We start from the raw sequence: 23665 nt of genomic DNA, 5'->3' as shown, positions 1-23665 counted from the left end.
CATACTGTGTGTGGGGGAGGGGGGTAGAAAGGCTGTGCTGCATAAGGGCGGGGGGGAATCCTGTTCACCACTTCAAATCAAAATGCACACACGTGTTACATACACAAAGGTGTTCTAGTGCTGAACAAAGAAATACACACCCTTCAAGGAAAAAATAATAATAAGGTAAGAAAATATTATTGAAGTGATTGGGCATTTGTTTCAGAGGAAGGTAGAGCCAGACAAACATTCACCTTCTTTTGACTGATACATGGTGTGGGGGGGGGGGGGAGATGGGATGCAAATATCCTGGGTGCCACAGACAGTGTATTGGGGAAACAGTGACTGATCTCTGTTCCCACTTCAGAAATGGCAAGTCAGTGATCACCACTACAATGGCAACAAACATAAAACACAAAACACTGCACACAAACACCATCCAGTCCTGAGAGAGGAGCAGCAAGAACTAGCAATTGGCTAGAGAGACTGGAAACTCTCACACCCCAAGGCCTCAGCTTAAAGGATAAGATCAAAACTGTCTGTTTTAGATGCTTTTAACACTATTTTAAACCTTTCCTGCACACATAATAGCCACCACATGGCAGATGCTACCTTTTTGAACATTCTTTCTATCCCTCAGTGCTCTAGGAATATTTCCTTGATTCTCACAGCCTGTTTAAAAATTTAGCAGCTTTATTAGCAATGAAGTCAGAAGCCAAAACATAACAATTCTCTCTCTCTCTCTCTCTCTCTCTCTCTCTCTCTCTCTCTCTCTCTCTCAACACACATTTATAACAGTTTCAAGACTACATCAGGATAGTCAATGGGGTGCATGGCCCAATAGGTAGGAACACTAGAATTGTCTTGCTGGATCAGAGCAAGATCTATATAGCCAACATTCTGTTTCCAACAGTGGTCAACCAGATACCTGGTTGACCACCAAAAGGGTAAAAAGGGCACAGTCATCTCTTGTTCTTAGTTCCCAGGATCTGGTAGTCAGAGATACTCTGCCTGTGGACACAGGAGTTGCATTTAGTGGATAATGTCGATAGGCCTACTTGCCATGACTTTGTCTAATCCCTTTTAAAACCCTCTAAGGCATGAGCAATCACCAGACCTTGAGCCCTTTCTCGCGATCCGTAAGAAGGGCTTGAAGGGGTGAGGGGTGGAAGCCTAGAAAAGCTAACCACCTTTGCAGATGATCTTCTCCTTGTTGCTGGGCAGGTAAACTGCTTGCCCAGACAATTGCTGGCAATTTGCCAAGAGGCCCCCAGAACTCCCATAATACACAGCGTGAGTTCGCAGAGCATTATGGCGAGTTTTTTAATGCCAGCCAGGAAGCTGCTAGTGTGTGAGTGCCCTTCAGTTAGCCCGGGCTAATGGTGCATTTGCACCCTTAACCCAGGCTAATAGATGGGGCTCCATTGTAGGTTTGCTGCCATGCCGCTGTTGAGAGCTATGCAACTCTTGGCGGTTCTCGTGCACAGGCAAAACTCAGCTGGGCTTCCCTAGCCTGGTTTTGCCGGCACTTGAGAACAGTCTCCTTGTGGCAATGAAATGTGTAAGCTGAAAAATATTCATCCTTCCTTTTGAGCCCACTGTCAATTAACTCTATTAAGCAACCCTGAGTCACAAAAGAGGACATAAAAACCAATAACTCAACAACTTCTCCACATCTACTTCTCCACACTTTCCATAATTTTTAAAACCTCTCTCATGTCCCCCATCCAGTTTTATTTTTTCTAAAATAACCCCCCACGTCTCTACATTTCCCTCATAGGGAAGATGCTCAACGTCCTTGACCATCTATAGCCTTGTGGTCAGATAGATAGATAGATAGATAGATAGATAGATAGATAGATAGATAGATAGATAGATAGATAGATAGATATGGATGATATCTGCTATTTAAAAAAAATCTCTTCCCAACTTGAAGCTGTTAGATTTTAAAACAGGCAGGGAGAGTCAAGGATCTTCAAATCCTGAGGGGTGGAGGAAATTCTCAGGAAGGTGCCAGTGCCCATTGCACCAAAATATGCATACCTTTATCAGAGCAGGCTGGTTATGGTTTGGGCAGGGGATTCAGATTTTTGCAGCTCCCTGAAGGGCTAGCAAAAATTGTCTACAAAAAAGAAGTTTGCCAGTGACTGAATTTCAACAACAAGCCGATTCAAGTTGATGCCAAACCAAGCAGATGCCAAACCACCTCTGTTTGACATCATGTACTTTCCAGTCTTCTTACAGCAAACTGTCACTTGCAACAGCAGAGAGGTAGGTTTTCACAAAAATATGCAACTAGAAATGTTTCATGTTGACCAAAAGTGATGGGGATTAAGGCTAAATAAGTGGTGGGGATTAAGGACAAAATGCAACTTCATAAATTTAGTTAAAGAAATTAAAGGCTCATCTACCAAACCATTTCGTGCACTCACCATTCAGCATTTGCACATGCAATTGTAGGACAGCTAAAAAACAAAAGAAGAGGTTTACTTTTGCAGCCTCTGGCCTCCTGTAGGGGGACTGGAGAGCAGGGGAACAGGAATAAGGACCATTAGCACAATGGTCTATGAGCAATCCCAAAGAGCTATTGTTGGACATGGGAGATAAAACAATATATTGTCAGTCTGTTGTTTATAATAACATTTTAAAGGTTGCACATCTCCTCAGGTGCCTTTTGGCAAGGAGTGGACTTTATATGTACTATTATTAACTAAATAATCTACTTAACTAGCTACCTTTACAACCTCCATTCATCTGAATTGGATTCCAGAACTTCTAATGGGGATTAGCAGCTATTTGTGTAAATTCTGCAGGCTGGTCAATTGTCATCTGCCTGCGTCGCAAGTAATCTTCTTGATTCCTCAAACTTACCTTCCATGTCCCTTTAGTTCCTGCCTGTTACCTTGTTTATGTTTATGTCCCTGGGACCTTCATGCTTGGTCCTCTCCACACTCAGCTACCTGATATAATCTTGCTGTATGTCCTGCTCCTGACCAGTTAGTTGTTCATCTGACCCCTCTGATCTAAACAACTATAAAGTAAAGTGTGCTGTTGAGTCGGTTTCGACTCCTGGCGACCACAGAGCCTTGTGGTTTTCTTTGGTAGAATACAGGGGGTGTTTACCATTGCCTCCTCCCATGCAGCATGAGATGATGCTTTTCAGAATCTTCCTATATCTCTGCTTCCCAATATAGTACCAGCAGGGATTCAAACTGGCAACCTTCTTTGGCGCAGCACAGAAATGCTTGACTAACAAGCATAAGGTTGCTGGTTCGAATCCCCGCTGGTACTATATTGGGCAGCAGCGATACAGAAAAGTGCTGAAAGGCATCATCTCATACTGCGTGGGAGGAGGCAATGGTAAACCCCTCCTGTATTCTACCAAAAGAAAACCACAGGGCTCTGTGGGTGCCAGGAGTCAAAATCGATTTGACGGCACACTTTACCTTTAAAAAACTATAGCCCTGTTTCAAATGGAGCAAGGACCTTGATCGTGTCATGGCTGCTAAGTTTCAGATTTCTTTGGATGAAATTTATTACTTGGATCTGTTCGAATCTGGTTTCTAGCTATGGTGCTTTAGTCACCCTGGTGGATGACCTGAGCAGGGCAAACAGTTATTGCAAGGTTAGTGCAAAGGGAGCGCTGATCCTCCTAGTCTTTGCCTTGCTCCTGATTTTACTCCTAGATCCTCAGCCTTTGATACCACAAACTATGGTATCCATCTGGGACACTTGGCTGAGACGGGCATCTACATGAAGCTACTGGGCAAGGTCATATGGAGATTTAGGCTTGGATGTCATCAGCGCACTGATGAAACCCAGTTCCATCTCTTGTTTCCAGTGTCCAAACCTGGGAAAGAGGTAGCAGTTTTGGAGTGGAGGAGAGTGAACAAATGGGAGCTGAACTGAGAAAAGATGAAGGTATTGTTGGTCAGAGATATTGATGATCCTGGAGGAAATATGCAGTGGCTGACATACAGAGCAGCCATTTCAGGATTCAGCCAAACTATGTCCCCATGCAGAGAAACTGCTCTTAGCTCAGCCAGGGTGTTGCTGAGCAGCACAACATGTGCAGGGGGTGGGGGTGGGGCATTTTTGTTGCTCTTCCTTCCCCTGTTAAGAGCTCTTTACCTTTCAAAAATATGTCCCTGAGGGTTGCTTGACCCTCAGGGACTGGTTTGTGGAAGGTAAACAGCAGTGAAGATTGCTCCCCCCTCCCCACACACTTGCACTTTGCTGCTCAGCAATACTCTGGCTTTGCTCAGAGCAGCCTCTCTGCACCAGGATGCAGTTTGGCTGCCTCTTGAGATGGAGGCTCTGGATGTCTGTGTCTTTGGGTGGGGTTGTGCTCCCTCTGAAGCAACGGGTTTACAACTTGGGGTGCTCCTGAACCTATCCCTATTATTGGATACACAGGTGACAGTGGTGCCCAGGAGTGCCTTTTATCAACTCTATCGGGTTCATCAGCTATGCCTCCCCCCTTTTAAAGAGAGGAATCAGATTTAGCTACAGTCATTCATGCCCTAGTCATTTCCAGATTAGATAACTGTAAAGTGCTTTACATAAGGTTGAAGACAGCCTGGAAACTTCAGTTGTTTCAGAATGCTGCTGCCAGAATTTTGGCTGAGGTTAGCAGTTAAGCCAGTTTTGTACCAGTTTCACTGGTTACTAGTTTGTTCCTGTGCCCAGCTCAAGATAGTGGTTCACATACCATGCAAGGGAATGAAGGTGGTTAGAGGGACAGGGTAGTTCCACTCTGACATAAAGCTGTGCAAATGTAGTTGCACAATGCGACACCCATTATTTCCATTGGCCATCACATCACACAGTTGTGTTTGTGCAACTTTACCACAGAGCAGAACTGCTCTGTTCTGCCACACGGTTGGTGGTGTTTACTCAGAAACAGCAGCATGGGCAGTGCTTTGACCACCTGCGTTTCCTTGTGTGTGCCACTGACTTTAAACTTTAAAGCCCTATCTACCCTAGCACCAGGGAATCTCAGAAATCACCTCCTCCCATATGAACCTGCAAGATCTTTATTCAGGATTCACAGACCCCCTTCCTGTCTCCCCACCCACTACACAGCTACAGCTGGCAGTGCCAAGAGAGGGGTCTTTTCAGTGGTGCCACCCAAATTACAGGAATGGCTTCCCAATGAGAGTTAAACTAGACTTTTCTTTTCCTGTTTCTAAGCGGACTTTTATTTATTCTGATGGGCATTTTTTTAGTTAGGGCCCCAGATGGATTATTTTTCCTGTGATTTCTGGTGTGTTTTCTGGTATTGTTTTATTGCTGCTCTTGGAAACGGTTGTCATTTCAAAGTATTGCATTCTAGCTTATTTTATTGTTTTGTGTATTTTGTAAGCGGTCTTGAGTGTGCTTTGGAATAGAAAGGCAGAGTATAACTACTATGTGGGGGGTTTTCCAGTTGCACTTCCATCACAGGGAAACATTTGGGTTTTGACCCACCAGTTGAACTCCAATACCTCAAGACATGCATTATATGAAAACTCACTGGCCCACAAGATCTCCAGCCTTCCCATGATGGGAGAAGGGCTGTGAGTTTGCAACGAGCCTTCAGTGTCCCTGCGCTGAAGGCTTCGGGCAGCAGACAGCGTGTGGTGGGGAAGGTGGGAACTATTTTAACGCCTCTCTTTTCCCTCCAAAAGTCCTTTCCATACATATAAATATAGTTCTGAGGGCTGCATGACCTCCAGGAGCAGATTTCTACAAGTTGAAAGAACTTGTGCAGCAAGGGGAGAGATGTGGACACTTCTCCCACTCTGTGCCTGGTTCACGGCACACGACACCTTCGGCACAGGGGTGCTGGAGGCTCCTTGTGGACCCACAGCCCTTCTTCCATTACTGGAAGGTTGAAGATCTTCTGGGCCACTGTAACTTAGCCTAATAGCTCCATCACAAATAGGTTATTTCCTATCATATTGATTCAAGGTCTGTGTCTGGGGTCAGCAGTACCACTGAACAAATGCTGGGTGGCCCAGGGCTCTCACAAGACCCCGCTGCTGATCCCTACCTCTACACTATAGCCACTGTGTGATGAAGGTAGAATGATTCTCTCAGGACCCACACTGGTTGGAGGGGGCCTATTAAAGGCAATTTCTCAAGGGCCCCCTTCAGCCTGGAAATAGCCCTGTATTAAAAACCCTAGCTCTGTTCAAGTGTTTTTAAAAGCACTGCCATTTACAGCAGTGTCAACAGGACAGAAGTTCTGCCCTTGACCCATCACTCACCATTGTGCCACACCACTCACAATGGCATTTGTCTGAACAGGGAAGCACCGTATCCGTGATAGTGGGTGCTTCCATCATTGCGAGGCTGAGGCAATTCACCATCATGTATATGGTGCTTCCCTGTTCAGACAAACACCACTATAAGCATGAGCAATGTAGCACAATAGTGAGTGATTAGTTGGGGTGACACTTCTAGCCCATTTGCGCCACTGTACACGGCCACAGCAACACTTTTTAAACATGTCTGAATAGGGCTATTTCCTTTATTGGTCTTCTTGATTTTACTCTTCTACTCTCATCCCACTCTTAAGTTGATGACTGATGTTCTCTCAGTTTGTGTTCTACTGGTTCAGTTTGTTCCCATAAATAGATGTCCTGGGGGCTACTGAGGACTTTTGTGCATAGAGGGGAGAGAGGCAGAAACCTCCACCCTTCCTTCTTCCTGTGACTGAAGCATTGCCACCATTGCTGCACTGACTGGGTTAGTGTAGTTTAAAGGAAGAGAAGAGTGAGTCTGTGGAGGAGGTCTGGATTCTGGGGAGCAGGTTTGGGAGGGTGAACCAGAATTCTTCTCCAGCGTATATCTTAATTCAAGCCTTTCTGTGAACCCCCAATGTATGTGATTTGGCCTAGATACAGCAAGCTTTGCTAGCATTTCTAATCTTAAATCTAGTCTTGGTGCTACTCAGTCAATATTTTCTGCTCAACATTCAAATGGTATTTCACCTGTGTACCATTCTCATCACTGATTTCTTGCCTTCACTTTAAGCTTCTTTTACTTACTTTCAGATATCTGCATGATTTTGCTCCCCTTTATCTTCTCTTCTTTTTCTACCATGTTCTTCCTTGGAATCTACCAGGTACCAATCTTCTAATTAAACCTAACAGAATTATACCCTATATAGAGGGGGTATAAAATTATGCCTTCTCTATTGCACCCTCTCTGGTGTCCACTTTCAGACATTCCAATGCCTTTCCATCTGACATCTAACTTTTTTGTTCTGTGATTACATTCAAGCACCTTCTTAAGACACATCTATTTCCCATGGGTTTTCACAATTGGGAATATAAAAGGCTGCCTTATACTAAGTCAGACCATTGGTCCATCTAGCTCAGTATCGTCTACACTGTCTGGCAATGGCTTCTCCAAGGTTACTGTCTTTCCCAGTCCTGCCTGGAGATGCGAGAGATTGAACCTGGGTCCTTCTGCATTCAAAGCAGATGCTCTTCCACTGAGCTTGACAACCGCAATTCCTTTTAATTGAACCTCCTTCCCTTTTACTTTGCTTTCTCCTTACTGCACTTGTCATTAACTTTGGATTGTGAACTAATGGGCAGAGTCTGTTTTATTTTTAATTTTTGTATAACCTCTAGTAATTTTAAGTGAGATGTTGTTAAGTAAGTAGGAGTATTTTTACTTTAAAACACTGACAAGCTTAACAAGGAGGATATTTTCCAGTTTTTGTCCTCCCATTTTGATTCAGCTCAGTACAACAGTATCATTGAGGAGTGTTTTATTGGGAATTTTAAGGTAAATGCAGTATGTTGAGTCTTAATGTCCAATATGTGCTTCTATTACAGATCTTGTTGTAGAACCGATGCAGTTGCTCAGGCTACAGTTCTTCCATGTCTCCTTTGTCCTGTTTGTGATTGCAGCACTTCCTGATTTTCCCTTCCTCAACCTGAATTCTTAAACCCAGGAAAGGAAGAAGTAACACTCAACCTACAGAGCATTGAGGACAAGCCCCCTGCTGGGTAAAGCACAATAAAGCAGTTAACCCTGGGGTTCTGTTATATCAAATTAATTGATAAGCCCTTAATTCAATGGCTGCTTAAAACACTACTTAATATAACTAGAAAACACTGCCAACATTCAGTGCAATTCATAGCTCAGTGCAAATGACTCTCGGCCAGTCACTTCTCTCTCAGCCTAACCTACTTCACAGGGTTGCTGTGAAAGAGAAACTCAAGTATGTAGTACACCGCTGTGGGCTCCTTGGAGGACGAGCGGGATATAAATGTAAAAATAAATAAATAAATAAATAAATAAATAAATAAATAAATAAATAAATAAATACGTAAATAATGTTAAGCATCTGAATCAGCACTTGGTGGTGGGAAATGATATTGAAGTTTAGGAGCAACAGGGGCTGGGAAAACTAAGTCCCTGAGGCTGTTCTCATGAGCAGCCAAGACCAGGCTGGGATCCATATGGATCCTGGTGCTGCCGCCATGGCAAACCTGCCAACGGAGCCTGCCGGTTTGCAAAGGTTAAGGGTGTGAACATGCCCTTAACTTGGGCTAACTGATCATGAGTAAGCGCCGGCTGTTCCTAGACAGCACTGGCACAGGAGTGGGCTCCTGGCCATCATCAGGAAGATCCCCATAATGCACCGCACAATGCACATGGTGCATTGTGGGATTCTCGGAGGCCAGGACAATGAGTCACGGCCTCATACCAACTGGCCCTCCTCCGCACTGCATGGACTGATCGTGTAGGAGCATAGAGCATGCTCCTACCAGGCTTCCGGGGATTGTCTGGGGGGAAGGTAAGGTTTGGGAAGCTTTCCCTCTACCTGCCCAGTCATGAGAATGACATTCTGATCTTGTTATAGTCTTATCCTATGCAGAACTCAGACATAAGCTCTTCTGAATTCAGTGGAACATAGAAACATAGGAAGCTGCCTTACCAAGTCAGACCATTGGTCCATCTAGCTCAGGATTGTCTACCCAGAATGGCAGCGGCTTCTCCAAGGTGGCAGGCAGGAGTCTCTCTCAGCTCTCTATCTTGGAGATGCCAGGGAGAGAACTTGGAATCTTCTGCATGAAAGCAAGCAGGTGCTCTTCCCAGAGCGGCCCCATTCCCTAAGGGGAATATCTTACAGTGCTCACATGTGGTCTCCCATTCAAATGCAACCAGGGTGGACCCTCCTGAGCAAAGAGGACAAGTCCCAAGTAAATGCGTGCATCGACTCCTATTGTACAGCAGAAATACCGCATCACTGTTCATTTTCCATTGCTTTATTTTGCACTTTTAATTTCCACTCCTGAATCCTGCATTAGCACGGATTTAACAGGAACCTTGTTTTGAAAGAGCAATGCCAAAAGAAAAGGGCAAACTTATGATGCACATTACAACCAAATGACAGAAGAGCTCCCAGTGATTCTGAGAATACTCATGCTTTTCTCTAAATTACTTGATATCTGAACTAGAAGTATTTTATGCTCCTGCTATCAGAAGCAACAGTGACTCCTGGGAACATATGTTGCCCACATATTTGCTGGAACTGAAAGGGGCAGAGCAGGGGAATCTCACATATTGGGATCTCGACTTACAAATTGGAGCATTCTGTCCTAACTAGACAGGACAACCAAAGAAAATTAAATCAGGCTGGTATATTTAAGTTTTCTTTACACTCTGCCAATGGTTTTATGTGAAGAAAAAGGCAAATGTTTGATTAATTAATTAAATCTTGTATATCCTACAATTTTCAAGGTGACATATCCTCCATAAATACATGAAAAATCAACACTAGAAAATCACAAATGGATACAATAAAACAACAGGCAGTGATAAAAGCAACAGTTAAAGCTCACAGCCAACTAAAAACCCAGAAACAGCAGCATCAGTTCAGACATTAAAAGGCATTAAATACTTGGGGGAATAGAAGGTCATAGCATGGTGCCTAAAGCTCAGTGAGCCTAAGCACCAGGCCAGCCATTCGGTGGGGGGGGGGGAGAGAATTCCAGAATTAGGGTACCACAGCAGTTAAGGCCCTTTCCCAGGTTGCCACTCATCTAACTACTGATGGCTGAAGCACCCAGAGAAGGACCTCCACTGGCAATGAATAACCTGGCAGGTTCATGGGAGAACAGGCAGTCTTTTGCACATCAAAGTCCCAAGCCATATGATCTGGAGCTGGAAGCATTCACATGTAAATCACGGGAATGGAACTTATGCTTATTTCTTCTAAACACTCAAATGCTGGCATATGACCTCCCAAAGCTCTTCTGTACACCTTGTTCTCTTCTCCCTGCAACCAATTGCAGGATCTCAAGCAGGTCTACCTGCAGTCATGAAGCCACCAAGCAGGCCAGGAAATCCTCAGCAGCTCCAACCACAAAGTCCCGATGCCTTGGCCAATACAGACCCTATCTCTCGTACAGGCTGTGCTGTCTTCTGCTACAACAACTTCCATCGGATATGTTCATGGACACCAGGGCTCTGGCAGCCGGGCCTGTTCAACTGGCTGAAGTCACTTAGTGGGGTGGGCACCACCACTTCAGCATTAGTCCCACCAATATCAGTTCTTGAATACAGCCCTCTATTTTCTCTCAATACTGTTGCATCTCCTTTCACATATACATCCTACCCATCATAATAATGGACATTTTCCTAGTATAATAAAAAAATAGAAGAGGAAAAAGGCAGGCAGACATGATGCTGGTCCATTAGAAAACTCTAAAAGGCAGAAATAACACAATACCTATATTAGGAGCAACAAAATGGCACAAAGAAATGAGCAAGCTTTCAAGTGTCAGGAGATTCTTTCTGAAGCTTGATGCAATAAAGCTTAGTTAGCAGGACCCTGCTGACTTGGCAAAGAGGCACCTTTCAATGTGGTGATTCTCTTTATTTAGCAGGGGGAGAGTAACTGGCCCTATCCACCCCCAGCACAGGACCTCCAGTGACTGTTGCTGGTGTCTATCTTATGTTTCTTTTTACATTGTGAGCCCTTTGGGGACAGGGATCCATTATGTTTATCTTATTTATTTGTTATTTCTCTGTATGAACCGCCCTGAGTCATTTTTGGAAGGGCAGTATAGAAATAGAATGAATGAATGAATGAATGAATAATAAACACCAAACAGAAAGGAGAGAAAATATGTTCCCAGTCAAGGGCATGGTGGAACAAATACCATTTTTTCCTCTCTCCTATTTTCCTTTTTGTTTAACAGCCAACTTTAGGAAGAGTTCTATGAAACTTGAAAGCTAGCTCACTTTTTTTTTTTTAGTTTCAGTTGCTCTAAATAAAGATATTGCACTACTGCTTCTGTTCAGATTTTAAAAAACAAACAAACGCTACATCATCAAGGCAAGTTCTACAAGCACGGTAAGTAACTTTAGCCAATTGTTAGACAATGTCATGAAAAACATTCTTTAAAGCCAATAACATAATTTCCAGTACTGCACTTATATGAGATTAGAAAGCAACATGTCTGCAATCTATCACACCCGGTAAACAGCATAGCATGCCATGTGCTGCTCAGACTTCTATAGTTACATCTATGCCACAATCCAAAGAGTAATCAACAAGCCTTGGAGTTCTTGAGTAGTGCTGCACAGGTAAAGAAAGTTACTCTTTTCTGCTGGCAGCAGGCCAAGTCATTTTTAGTAGAACTTCCCTGTGCGTGATATACAACTGCAGCATGGTGCAAGGCTTGCATTCCATTGCAGAAACAGCATGGAAAGGAAAGAGGCAACTGTCTTCCAAGCAGCCATGCTTAAAAGACAGTTGCCTGGCTATGGTGGTGCCACAGCTCAAATGGGCCCACTTTTTTTCCTGCAAAAGCCCCTGGCAAAACCATTGGTATAGGTTTCATATGAGAACAAAGCAAGTTAGGGACTGCCAAATGACCAGCAAGAAAAAAGAGAGGCTTGGCCTGCTTCTGTGTCTTTTGATCCACCAAAATCAGCAAAAGATTTGCAGTAGGGATGTGTGGAACATGTTGACTCAAAATGGCCCATTTCGAGTGTCTTGAGCGCGAAACAAAAATGCCCTTTAAATAAAGGGCTTGTTTCAAGCTTGAAAAAAAGCAATCCCGTTTTGAGTCAAAACGTTTCAGCCATCCACATTTTGTTTCTATCTGAAAACACTCAAAACGCCCTGTTTCATGCACATCCCTAGTTGATACCTCTACTGTCTACTCACATGTATAATCCAGACTTTTGAAACTGCCCTGCAACTTCACACCAAAGGCAAGAAGGATAACATAACTCAAGAATGGCAAGATGGATGTGGGGGTGTCAGGCAATTCATATATAGGAAGGCAATTAAACAATGCAATATGAAGTTATTCCAGTTGAAAGAAATCCATTAAAACAGCAGCAGCAGCAGAAAAATAGCCAGCTCGCACTAGTGATACAGGTACAGAAATTCTAAAAACTGAACACATTCTGCCAATTTAAAATATGGATGGGACCAAACTTTTGCACTAGTTTGCCACTTTTAGACTAGTCGTATGTGTTCATTTATTGACATATTATATTTTATTAACTGTATAAGCTTACACTACAACTTGCCCTCTCTTATCAACCTGATTTATTCATTGATTAAGATGGACATGTCTTTGCTAGCCCATTCATAGAGATCATCACATCCTCTGTGTTTATGTCATCAGATCAGAATGCTCCCACATGTTCCTTTTGAGACTGAAAATGTAGTATGAGAAAGTCTTTCAACAGCTTTCAAAACTCAGATGTCCACATTCTACAAACTCCATACATTCCAATACTGGGCTCAGTTCTACCAAAGCAGTACAACTAGAGTTGGGCTAGCAAACATTCCATAGGTGGTACTCTCCCTCCGTCCCACCACACCACTGTTTCTCTCTCCCCTTCCTTCTCAGTTTTATAGCCCACCCCATCTCAAAGATGAGTAGCAAAAGCAGAAAAAGACACACTCAGCGCAATCCTATGCAAACTTATGTAGGAGTAAACCCCATTAGATACATTGTGACACTTGTGAATAAATAAGCATAGGAGTAAACTGACACATAGATACAACAGAGAATAAGTTATCAGATGTTGTAAGTAGAAAGAAGAAGCAGCAGCAGAAGGAGAGTAAGGGTGCTTCAGTACTTGGAAGGAAGAGCATTTTTATTGCACAGAGTGATGCAGGAAAGGGCAATGCAGCTGCCTCTGTTCCTTATCAGTTCTTTATAAGTTCTTTACTATATGGTTAAAATGAATCTTAATATTGCATACAGGTCATTTATGAAATCTTTAAAAAGACAAGAATTTCTGAGGTAAAGTTTAATTACATGTTTCTTGGAAACAGAAGAGAGAGAAATTACCGTTGAATTTATTCTTAGGACTCCTTAAAACAATTAGCACAAACAATGAAGCTACAGTTTAAAAATAACTGCCTCTTACCCTCCTCTACAAAAAGGACATTTGTTCCATACTTAATAGAAACTAAAATTCTCTGACTTCCACAAACATCTCAAACAATGTGATGTACCTCTTAGAATTTCAAGATGTCAGATCTGAAAATGGATACATCTCCTCCCAATATTGGCATAATATTTGCATTTACACTAGTTTGAACTTTACATTAGTTTAACATACGCAAGTTAGGAAATCTCCTTTCTTTTAAAGGGAGCAAAGGAGGACAGTTCCATAGCAAACCTGTTTTTGATGATGGTGTAAATCTGAATTTACAAGCAACATGAGGAAAATTAGGAGAATAATTACCAGTTTTTCAAATGCACATGAGGTTGAAATGCTTATGTTTGCTCCACTCCTAATATTTTTCAGTATTGGAAAAGAAGTATTTGCATTTGGATTTTAAAATTCATTTCTTTCTCTACCCTTTTGAAGTCAAATTATTTTCCCACAGAAAATGGTGGAGGAAGTACCCTGTATTCAGAGGAGGAATCCTTGCTAGCTTCTGTGTTTCTCTGCAGCTGTCGATTCAGGGGTTCCCCCATACAATTCTTTCTGTAATTGCTCATGGCCTTAAAGGAAGTCATTTTTAGCGTGCCTCAAATTCCAGGGACTGATCCCCAGACAGTGAAAGAAAGGAGGGGGAAACCTCGAGAGCTTGGTGGTGCCTGAATGTGCACCAAGATAGTGGTAACTAATTATTGCCAATGTGAAGGGATCATCTTGCTGAAAGCTGAATTTAAGTGGGCTCCAATTCAGGACTTACTGCAATCAGATTTATAGCATTTCATAAGAATGACTATCAAAGGCTTGATCAGATTCAATGACAAAAATGCTATTCCTGTTAGTGCATTTGCCATCGTTTCAGAGGCAGGCTGAGCAACAGACAGAAATCAAAGTATTGCAGTTAAACTGAGAGTCCTTGGTTCCAAAGAGTGCCTGATTCTCAAGCTGAGGCCCAGGGCTTGTACAGTACATACATTACAGCTTGTGAAATATCTCTCTCTCTCTCTCTCTCTCTCTCTCTCTCTCTCTCTCTCTCTCTCTCTCTCTCTCTTTAACATGTTTCTATGCCGCCCAAAACTTGTGTCTCTGGGAGGTTTTTACTCATTATGTTATCTGGTAGGGGCTATTGCAGCTACCCTGATACATCCTTGCTCTGTTAGTGAATTGTCAGCTAGTCAGTGTTAAGAAGTAAACTTGCCACTACCTAGAAGTAAACACTGAGCGCAACAACCAAGGGGTGGATTTGAAAAACAACAGTCCTGACCAGAAAGCTGGTCACAGCAGAAAGTGGCACACCTGCTATACGCCTGCTATACCCCTGGATAAACAGAGCCCAAACTTGACACTTTGGGAAGATCACGAGGGCTAAGGTATGGGACTCTGATGTTGTACTATATGCAGTATTTACCACCACTCACAATCCCTGTCCTGACTTTGCACTCCTGCCCTGACTTGCATGCCTAGTACAGCACATCTGCATGCAGAAACAGATTCTGCCTTGTGGAGTGTCTGCTACATCCCCCAACAAGATGGTAAAAGCCCCCAACTGGGACGGTTGTTTGATGGTGACAGGAGGCTGGCAACAGCAGCTTTTCTGCATAGCCAAAAAAGCTGTGCTGTTTTTTGGAGGAACATGAGCTTCCTTCACAAGCCCTAAATAAAGCCCCGAGTCTCTTCCCTCTCCTGGCTGTCCTTCCCCAGCTGCCTCCAAAGGTGGCCAAATGTCAAACTGTACCTGAGACAGTAGGATCTGGTTTTTTTTAAAAAAGAGGGTACATAATTAGCCAATCAGTATTATGTTACTCTGTTCATAACTTAATAACCATTTTAATACAGATGGCACACACAGGGATAATTTCCTGGGATAGAGTAGCAGTATATTACAGAGAGACAGTGTGTCAGGGGGATCTTTTTTAGCCAAGGTACATTCTCTCTGTTAATTTTACCTGCTGTTTTGAGATGATTTGGGATAATTCCATATCATTTTCAAAAATATTGATAGAGAATGCCAGTTAGGAAAATGTCTACTAGCTGTTAGAATGTTAACAAATCTCCCACTCAAACCACATGAATTAACAAAGCATTGTTTCTATGCCTTCTTTTTCAAAATGACTTCTTTTCTTTTTTTTGAAAGGGCCAAATTTTCTATGTGTTGCTTAATTAACTATTCAGCCAAGCAGCTGTAGAGATGGATGCTATAGACTTTTATGTCCATCTGGATACAAATATCTCTATGGGGCTGCTTTTTACATTACTTTTTAAACACAAAGATTCATCATCCTCTATACTTGCAGCAGCTTCCCAATCTCTATATTCACAGCAGAAAATACACTTGCATCTCAATCCACGCGTTCCACGTAGGGAGGTATGCCCTACACTGCTTTTTGCTAGACTCCCTAAAGGAACATGACTATGTTAGGTGCCCATGAATCTGGTTAGATTTAGGGGCTTGTACATAATGTGGTCTCCATTAGTTCATTTGTAACAGAGTGACAACTGAACATGAATATCCCTGTGTTACACATCCTTACTAGATGCTGTTCCACATTTCCAAGCACAACTAATTGTATATCTGCTCAAAAGCACAACCTCTGGAAAGGATCTTTCTCTTTCCATGCCAGCACAATAAAATTGTGTATAGTGGCATGCCTCTGTTGCAAGATGGTATGTATATTTCTCAGTCGGTGTGCTGCATTTTTCAGGCGTGCAAATTGTCAGAATTGTGTCTGAAAATGTCTGGATGTAATTCTTTTTGGATTATTCTGATCCATTGTTGTTTCAGAACATGCACTGCATGTTAGTGCTTGCAATACATATGCCCTACCTAGATAGACAGGTAAACTATCCAAATAGTTTGGGAGACATGAACTACAGAGATACACCACCTGACACTGACTATTTTTGTATCACACACAAACACACTTGGACCCATATATGCAGAAACCTGAGAGACATGAAAGAAAAGGACATATGTAACAGCCGGAAACACAAAACCAGAAATATACAAAGTTGTAAATATAAAAACATCTGTACATCTACCTTTATATCTAACCACAGTGTGCGCACACACACACACACACACACACATACATACACACAGAGAACACTCTTTCCTGCCAGAACCATCGGTCTAAGAAAATGCTGCATTCAGAAGTTTCTCCGCCTCCTGAGAGGGGCTCAGGTGCAGAGGACCATCTTCCTCCAAGAGGAAGCTTCCTTGCCCGGAGGGGGCGGGGAGGACCTCTTTGGGGAAAGTTTATGTAAGACAAATAATTGTTTGGTATTTTAACGGCTCAGCAGCATGATGGTCCTGAGATATAGGAGCTTTTCATCTTTAGAGGTGGAATTACCAAGAAGCTGTCCTTCATTTCCAGGAGGGATGGCAAATAAACCGTCTTTCTCCTTGTTCACTTTCCGAGCTTCTCAATGCCAATTACGAGCCCAGGTTTAGTATTAAGGGAGATAATAATAATAATAATAATAATAATAATAATAATAATTCCAAAAGCTTAATCAGCCTCGAATAAACTTCTAAAGTCTAGCCCAGTTTATCAATAAAAACCATCGGAGTCCAACAGGCACACCCTAAAACTTCTGAAAAGACATTTCCAGCAATCGCCAAGGAGGGAGAAGATATGGGTAGGCGAACCCTTTCTGCACCCCTTCCTATTCAAACCAAACCGAACCGAACCGAAAAACGGAGGGAGCAAAGGAGGAAGCCGTCTGTCTGCTGGGGGGGGGGGGTTCCCAGCACCGCTAGCCAAGTCCTCTCGCTGTACCCAAGAGGTGGGGTCCTGCAAACTGGCTGGACTAAGGGGAGAACGACATGCGGGGAGGCTCAGGCTGGAGACGTGAGGGGTGTGTGTGTGTGTGTGTGTGTGTGTGTGTGTGTGTGTGTGTGTGTGACTTACCGGTTTATAGAGGACACGCTGGGCACGGTGTCGTTGTCGCAGATGCCCTCGGCCAGTAGCCGGTCCCGAATCTCCCAGGCGAACATGGTCGGATTTTGCCTCTTGTACTCAGCGATTTTATCCACTACTTTGGGGGTGGCCACTTTGGGCTTGGACCCTCCGATCACCCCGGGTTTGATGCTGCCCGTCTCGTAGTACCTGCCACAGTGCAAAACAAGGTTCAGCTGACTGAGCTCCCGAACCGGATGAAGGTCAATGTGCCCCCCACGCCCGGCCGCCCCCGAAGGGCCAAACGCAGGAAAGCGTCTGGAGGAAACCGGCGAGCCCCTCATTCCCCCCCCCCCCGCCCGGCTCAACGCCTCCAGCCGCCCGCCCGCCCCGCCGGCGACTCGGCTAAGCCGGTTCCAGATCTGCTCGGAGGTGCCAGGGAAGTCCCTCCCCCGCCCTTGGCAGCCCGGGCCGGCGGTGGGGTCCGTCTGGTCTGGGATCAAGCCCCGAAGGTGCCCGAAGCCTCGACAGGCCGTACCCCGCAGCAGAGCACCTCGAGCAGCCCTCCCCGCTCCGCAGAGAGAGGAGGCTAAACGCGACTCCGGGCTCAGGAAGGACTGCGCGGCGGCAAGGGCGGGGGGCCACCCAGGCCTGGGTCCCACGCAGACCCTCCTTCCCCAGCCCACCCGCCCCATGCAGCCTACAGCGGGTATATGTTAACCGGAGGCAATCCGCGACCGGGGGGGGGAGCGGAAGGGGGGAGTCTCCCCCGCTTCGTAAAGGGGAGCCTTCGTCTCCGATTCGCGTCTCAGCGTTTGGGTTCAGACCCCGCTCGCCGCCGCCCCCCCCCCCCGCCCCATAAGCACATCTTTTCCTGCGTTCCCGCCGCCGCCGGGCAGTTGACATCCCTTAGGGAGGACTTTGCAAAGAAGGGTGGGTGGGTGTGTAGAGAGAGAGAGAGATCTATATATGTACAGAGAGAGAGAGAGTCTTGTGGCCTGGCTTGGCTTCCCTTCCTCCAGCCCTCCCTCCAGGCAGCAGCAGCCCCCTCCATCCTCGCATGCACTGAGGTCGGCTGCCTCTTCTCCCCACGCCCCGTCTGAGAGCTGAGCTCTGCTCAAGGCCGGCGGCGGTGACAGCGACTTGGCAAAAGACAGCCTGCCGGCCTGCTGGTTCCTGCTGACCTGGGGGTGGAGAGAAAGTAGGGCCCGGCCTGGCTTAGCTGGGAGGCGGGGAGGGGAGACTTGCAGGCTGGTCTCACAGCAAATGGGGTTGCAATCGGTTTGTTTCTTTGCTGGTTGGGCTTTTCCCCCTCTTTCCGAACCCACAGCAGGTTCCTGTTTTAAGATAGTTCCAGACAAAACAAAGCAAAAGGAGGAGGGTGGGTGGGTGCGCAGCGCGGAGCCTGGACTCTCTTTGCCCCCTGGGCCAGGGCTGGGTGGAAATCCCACGGGCACGCGAAGGGGCAGCGGCAGCAGCAGGGGCTTCGTCTCGGGGGAGGGGAGCAGAGGCACAGACCTGCCCTCCCCGCCCTCTGCTTCCCAGGCTTACCTGCCAAGGATCTTGCTGACACAGCCGTGGCTGACCCTGAGCTGCCGAGATATGTCGCAGGGTCGCACCCCCTGGTGAGCCAGCTCCACTATCCTTTGCCTCACCACATCAGGTAGGGGCCTGCCGTTCACAAACACCCCCCCGAGCTGGTTGACACCCCCGTGCCCTGCTGGGGAGAGAGAATAAAAACACAAAAACCCACGCACACCAGGGGGAAAACACATTAGTCTGGGGCAGTTAATCTGGGCAAATCATAGGGGAGGAAAATGGCGGGTGGTGGGGCAGGGCGAGGAAGGAAGGACTAACTTTGGGGTAATCTCATCCTGAGGTGGGACAATTCCTGATACTTCCCGGGCTATTGTCCGTAAGACTATTAGAAAAATGGATCTTCCCTCAGCTGGGACAGCTGGACGAGACACGCTCTCAAAAAAATCCAGCGGCTCCCCTTCTCTTCTTGTCTCTTCCTCTTTTATTGTCATTTTGCTTTGCCCTTGTTCTCTAACACGGCGTCAGTTCGAAGACCCACCGCAGTTGCGGAGTCCAATCTGTTTCAATGGGACTGGTCAGTTATACAAGATTGTCCCTACACTGAGTTTTACATTCTTCCTGAGTTACAGAATGATTGTTAAATTTGCTCGATGACAAGGACAAGAAAGAAAAAAGAGAAATGCTCAGTCTCTACTTTCTTTCTTTTGATTGTGATTATACAGAATAATTTTCCGGGGGTGGGTGGTGGGAATAACCTCGGTTGCGCTTTGTTTCTTTTAAAGAGTCATGTTTACCTATGATAAAAATCCTCCGCTTTAGACAATCTTTACAGTCTTTGTTGCTTTTAAAATATTATAGTCGGAGATGCCCCTTTCCCTTCCGGAAGTGAGAAGCAGGAATTTCAAGGAGATGGTTTTAATTCAGTGCCTGGCATATTCAGTGCCTGGCATAACTTCTGTATGGTTTTGCGGTTGGTCAACCGCGATGCGCTGAAATAGTAACACAAGTCTCTTCCTATGTATTTATTAGCATTTGACTCTCAGATCTGTCTCTTACAGTTCGATCCTCAACCTAGTTAAAGACGAAGTAAATGTGCATTTCGGTCGATCTAGTCCAAATGAAATCTGCAGTGGAACAACAAGGCTGTCTGAAACCCTCGTTCGACTGCTTAACTGGATTGGGTACCAGAGCGATCTAAGTGTCAAAAGGTCCCTGGAGTGATTATACCCACAAGGTGGATAGAGACAGCGTGTTCCTACCGCAATGCACTCACTGCATTTAGCTCGCACACAGACCTAACCTTTTCTGCTTCCCCGACTGCGGAAAAAAGAGATCTTACGTTGGTTTTGCGACTTGCTGAAAAATGATCTGTTTGTATTTTTGCCGAGTTCCTTTCTCCACCCCCACCTTTCTCAGTGCTTGTGACACTGACTTATTGGCTCTGAACTTAGTGGAAACTCTCATTGCCCTGCGATCGATCCCAGTCCTTCTGCGCAAATAGAGTTTTCCCCCTCCTTCCCCAGCACCCTCCAGGATGCTAAACTAGAAGCTGCTCTTTCAGCCTAACTTGTATGTTGCACACAAATACACTTCACCCCTTCCCCCCCCCCCCGCGCCCCCAACAGCCCCGGCTTTGTGTCATGGAATTGGTAGAGTAAGAGGGAATTTCAGCTCGTGTTCCTGCCCAGCCTCCCGTCTTCCACGCACTTGGGGCGTGCGGGGGTGGGGTGGGACACACACACACACTGAATGGCCTCTCTTTCTTAGTATGTATCTGTCTGTTTTCTTCATTTGTCTGGGTCACCTTTTGCAGATGTTGCCTCTAAAGTTACAGTCAGGCAATTTCTCCAGCACCTCATTCCTGAATAATTCAAAGCACCTTTGATAACTCGCATTACAGAGTATTAAAAGGCAACAGATGCAAAAAAGATTAAGGAATTAATAATTCAGATTATTGCACCTGCGTCTTCCCAGCCACACCGCTCCTGGTTTTAATTCACCTCGTTTTGGTTAGGTGCCGTATTTGTGTTCCTGTCCTCTCTTTGTGCTGAATACGTCTTGTGTGGCACTTTCTGCCCCGAACTAAAAGGATGTTGTAGGAGGCAAAATTCCTCCGCTTCAAAAAAACATTTGTAGACGCCAGTGACGCCTTCTGAAGAGTTACATTGTTTAATTTAATTTAGCAGTATGTAGATTCCAGATATTTGTTGCCTGGAATTCAGACCGTTAAACACATTTCCAAATTAAATTATAACTAGAATAATTTTGTAACAGGTCAAGTTGAAGAGGAGCAAAAAAAAAAAAATTCTAAATGCACAGACCATTTTTACAGAAATATACTCCGAAATTATATACACACACATAGAATGGGAAATTGCTTAGAAATAACAATTTAATCAAGGATGTAGGATATTTTATTGGCATATTGGGCTCCCCTGGTTTTCTTTTTCCAAAATTATGTTTAAGTCCCAACACCTTACCCTATTATTTGTTTCTTTTTAAGAGTGGTTTTTATATATGGCATTTGGTTAAAAGTTACGGGTGTCAAAAGTTACGGATTGCTCCTAATTATTCATTTACTGACTCCGTACTAACACAATCTCCCGCTCTATTTTCATTTGAATGTTGAAAACAAATCCAGATTTCTTTCCCTCTTTGCATTTTTTACTACAGCGAAGCGAGACTTTATCGCAATAATAAAGATCAAGATTGTGGTTTGTTTGTTTTTTCACTCCCTCCTTGGGAAATAGATTTGTTATTGACCGAAACGCTTCACAAATCCACTACCACCATGTCACAAATACATTTAAAAATGCAGGCCAAAGGATGGGGGAAAGCTAATAAAAAATTATTTTCCCCATCCCGAAAAAAAATAAATAAAAATCAGTAAAAACAAGATAAATGTAATTGTCTTTGAAATCCTTTCAAAAAGGAATCACCGCTCATGTCACAGAATGACATTTTCATTCTTTCCCATCGTATATAAATCAGATAACAGAAAATTTAGATGATGGGATATGTATTTATACGGAGGTTTAATATGTTGTTGTATTGCATAGGTTTATACGTTGCATTTTTAAAGTAAAGAGCTCAGAATAACTACTTTTAGGGCTGAGTCTTTATGTCCGAACTGTAGTTTGGGGCCCGCGGATGGGAGCACATTGAGTCCTTCTCCCTTCCCTGAAGACCAGAGTGGCCAGTGGCTGTCGGGTCCCCAGCACTTTGGGGGCATGGCGGGGGTCCCCTCAAGTGAAGCGTGCCACCCCAAGAGAAAGGAGGGGAAATGGTGGAAACGGGTGCCTGGTCGGCCTTCCTCCTGGCTAACCTTCCAAGCTACGGGGGAGAGCGGGGGTGAGATGGAGCCTGGGAGAGAGGCTCTCAGGTAGGAGGGCAGGCCGGTTGCGGGGAACGAGGGCTGCGGCCGGTACTCACGGTGCATAGCGGAGAAGGGGTCTGCTTTGCAGTGCATATCCATGGGGAGGCAGAGGAAGGGGAAGAAGTCGGCTGAAGCCGCCGTGTCGCCTCGCAGACTCAACTTCAGGACTTGGGGGAGAATCAAGCAGAGGAACCGAAGAAGACCGGCGAGCGCACCGCGGTGGGGACGGCGGGCCGCGCTGAACGCCCCCTTCCCTTCCCGCAGCCTAGTCCTGGGCCGGCGAACCAGAGGAACTTTCCGTCGTCGGCCGCAGCGCTCACAGTCCCCGGGATGAGCGGCTGGTGGAGCAGGGGCAGGTGTCATTCATGGCGGGGGCCCTCCTCACACCCCCGCGAGGCGCGACGAAGAGTGGAGCTGGAGGATCCCGCGCCTCGCTCGTCCCAGTCGTCGTCGTCGGCGGCGCCTCAGCTCAGCTCAGTTCAGCTAAGTTCGAAGCGGAGTGGCAAATCCGGGCGCGATCGGTCAGGCACTCCCTCCCCTGGCAGCCTCTGCCTCTGCTTCTCCAGGTTCCCCAGGCAGAGGGCTAAGGAAGCTCGGCTCCGCCTGGTCCTTCCAGACTTTTTCCCCCTCCCCCCCCCTTTTTAATGTTTAATTCTTTATTTTTTTGCACAAGGTGGGGATGTGCTTGCCACGAGCTTTGCCTGGAGAATGGAGCTTCCACTGCCAGTGTGTGTCTCTCTAAAAGCGGCAAACCCCCCTCCAAATCGCACCCCCAACTCCCCCCCATACACACACACGCACGCACACACACACATACACACACCTCCACCCCCTCCCCTCTCGCGCTCGCCCTCCCCCTTTTGCTGGGCAGAGAGATGGATGACTTGTCAGACAAAGGCAATAGATTCCAACACTCTCTGATTCGCCAACGCGCAGCGCCGAAGCCCCTGCTAGGAGGTCCGTCGGTCTGTCATTCCAAGCCAAAAAAAAAAAAGTGTGTGTGTGTATGTGTGTGTGTGTGCGCGCGCGCGTGTGGCGGGGAGGGAACCGATCAAGGAAAGGAAAGGAGAGGGTTGGGGACCAAAGGTACTGCGATATATTGGTGTGTGTGTGTGTGCTGGCGGCGGGTGGGGGGAGGCCCTGGAAACTAACAGGATCAACTCTTGATAAAGGAGAGGAAGAGGGCAATGAACACCTCGCCTGTTCATGTACAGAGTCCTTGCTGCTTTGTTTTCTGTAGGGTGAGGTGGATATACTTTCATATTTAATACTCACCGGCACCGGGAATGTGCGTATGTGTGCTGGGGTGGGGGGCGGGTGGAGGTGGTGGGGTGCCAATACAGTTCCCTCGCCGCCATTATTTGTTTTAAAGTGGGAGGCCTTAGCCCTCAGAATTCCGGTTATTCAAGCCCAAGACAATGGTCAGGATCTGTACCTGCCCGCCTCT

At 45.6% G+C, this 23665-nt stretch overlaps 1 protein-coding gene across 1 annotated transcript in view; it reads right to left on the bottom strand.

The window, feature by feature from the left end:
* PAX2 (paired box 2) overlaps positions 1-22340 on the bottom strand; it is a 195338-nt gene extending 172998 nt beyond the window's left edge. Inside the window, exons 1-3 of the mRNA XM_053312133.1 lie at positions 22275-22340; positions 18855-19023; positions 17316-17513 (exon numbers count right to left, since the gene is read on the bottom strand). Of these exons, the coding sequence (XP_053168108.1) occupies positions 17316-17513; positions 18855-19023; positions 22275-22317 (410 nt within the window). The 5' untranslated portion in view covers positions 22318-22340. The remainder of the gene's footprint in view (positions 1-17315; positions 17514-18854; positions 19024-22274) is intronic.
* Between the last annotated feature and the right edge of the window lie 1325 nt (positions 22341-23665).

The sequence above is a fragment of the Hemicordylus capensis genome, chromosome 3 (assembly GCF_027244095.1).
Source record: "Hemicordylus capensis ecotype Gifberg chromosome 3, rHemCap1.1.pri, whole genome shotgun sequence".
In the NCBI taxonomy this organism is placed as follows: domain Eukaryota; kingdom Metazoa; phylum Chordata; class Lepidosauria; order Squamata; family Cordylidae; genus Hemicordylus; species Hemicordylus capensis.
Note: the sequence above shows the minus strand (reverse complement) of the source record. Positions and strands in the feature narration are given on the sequence as shown.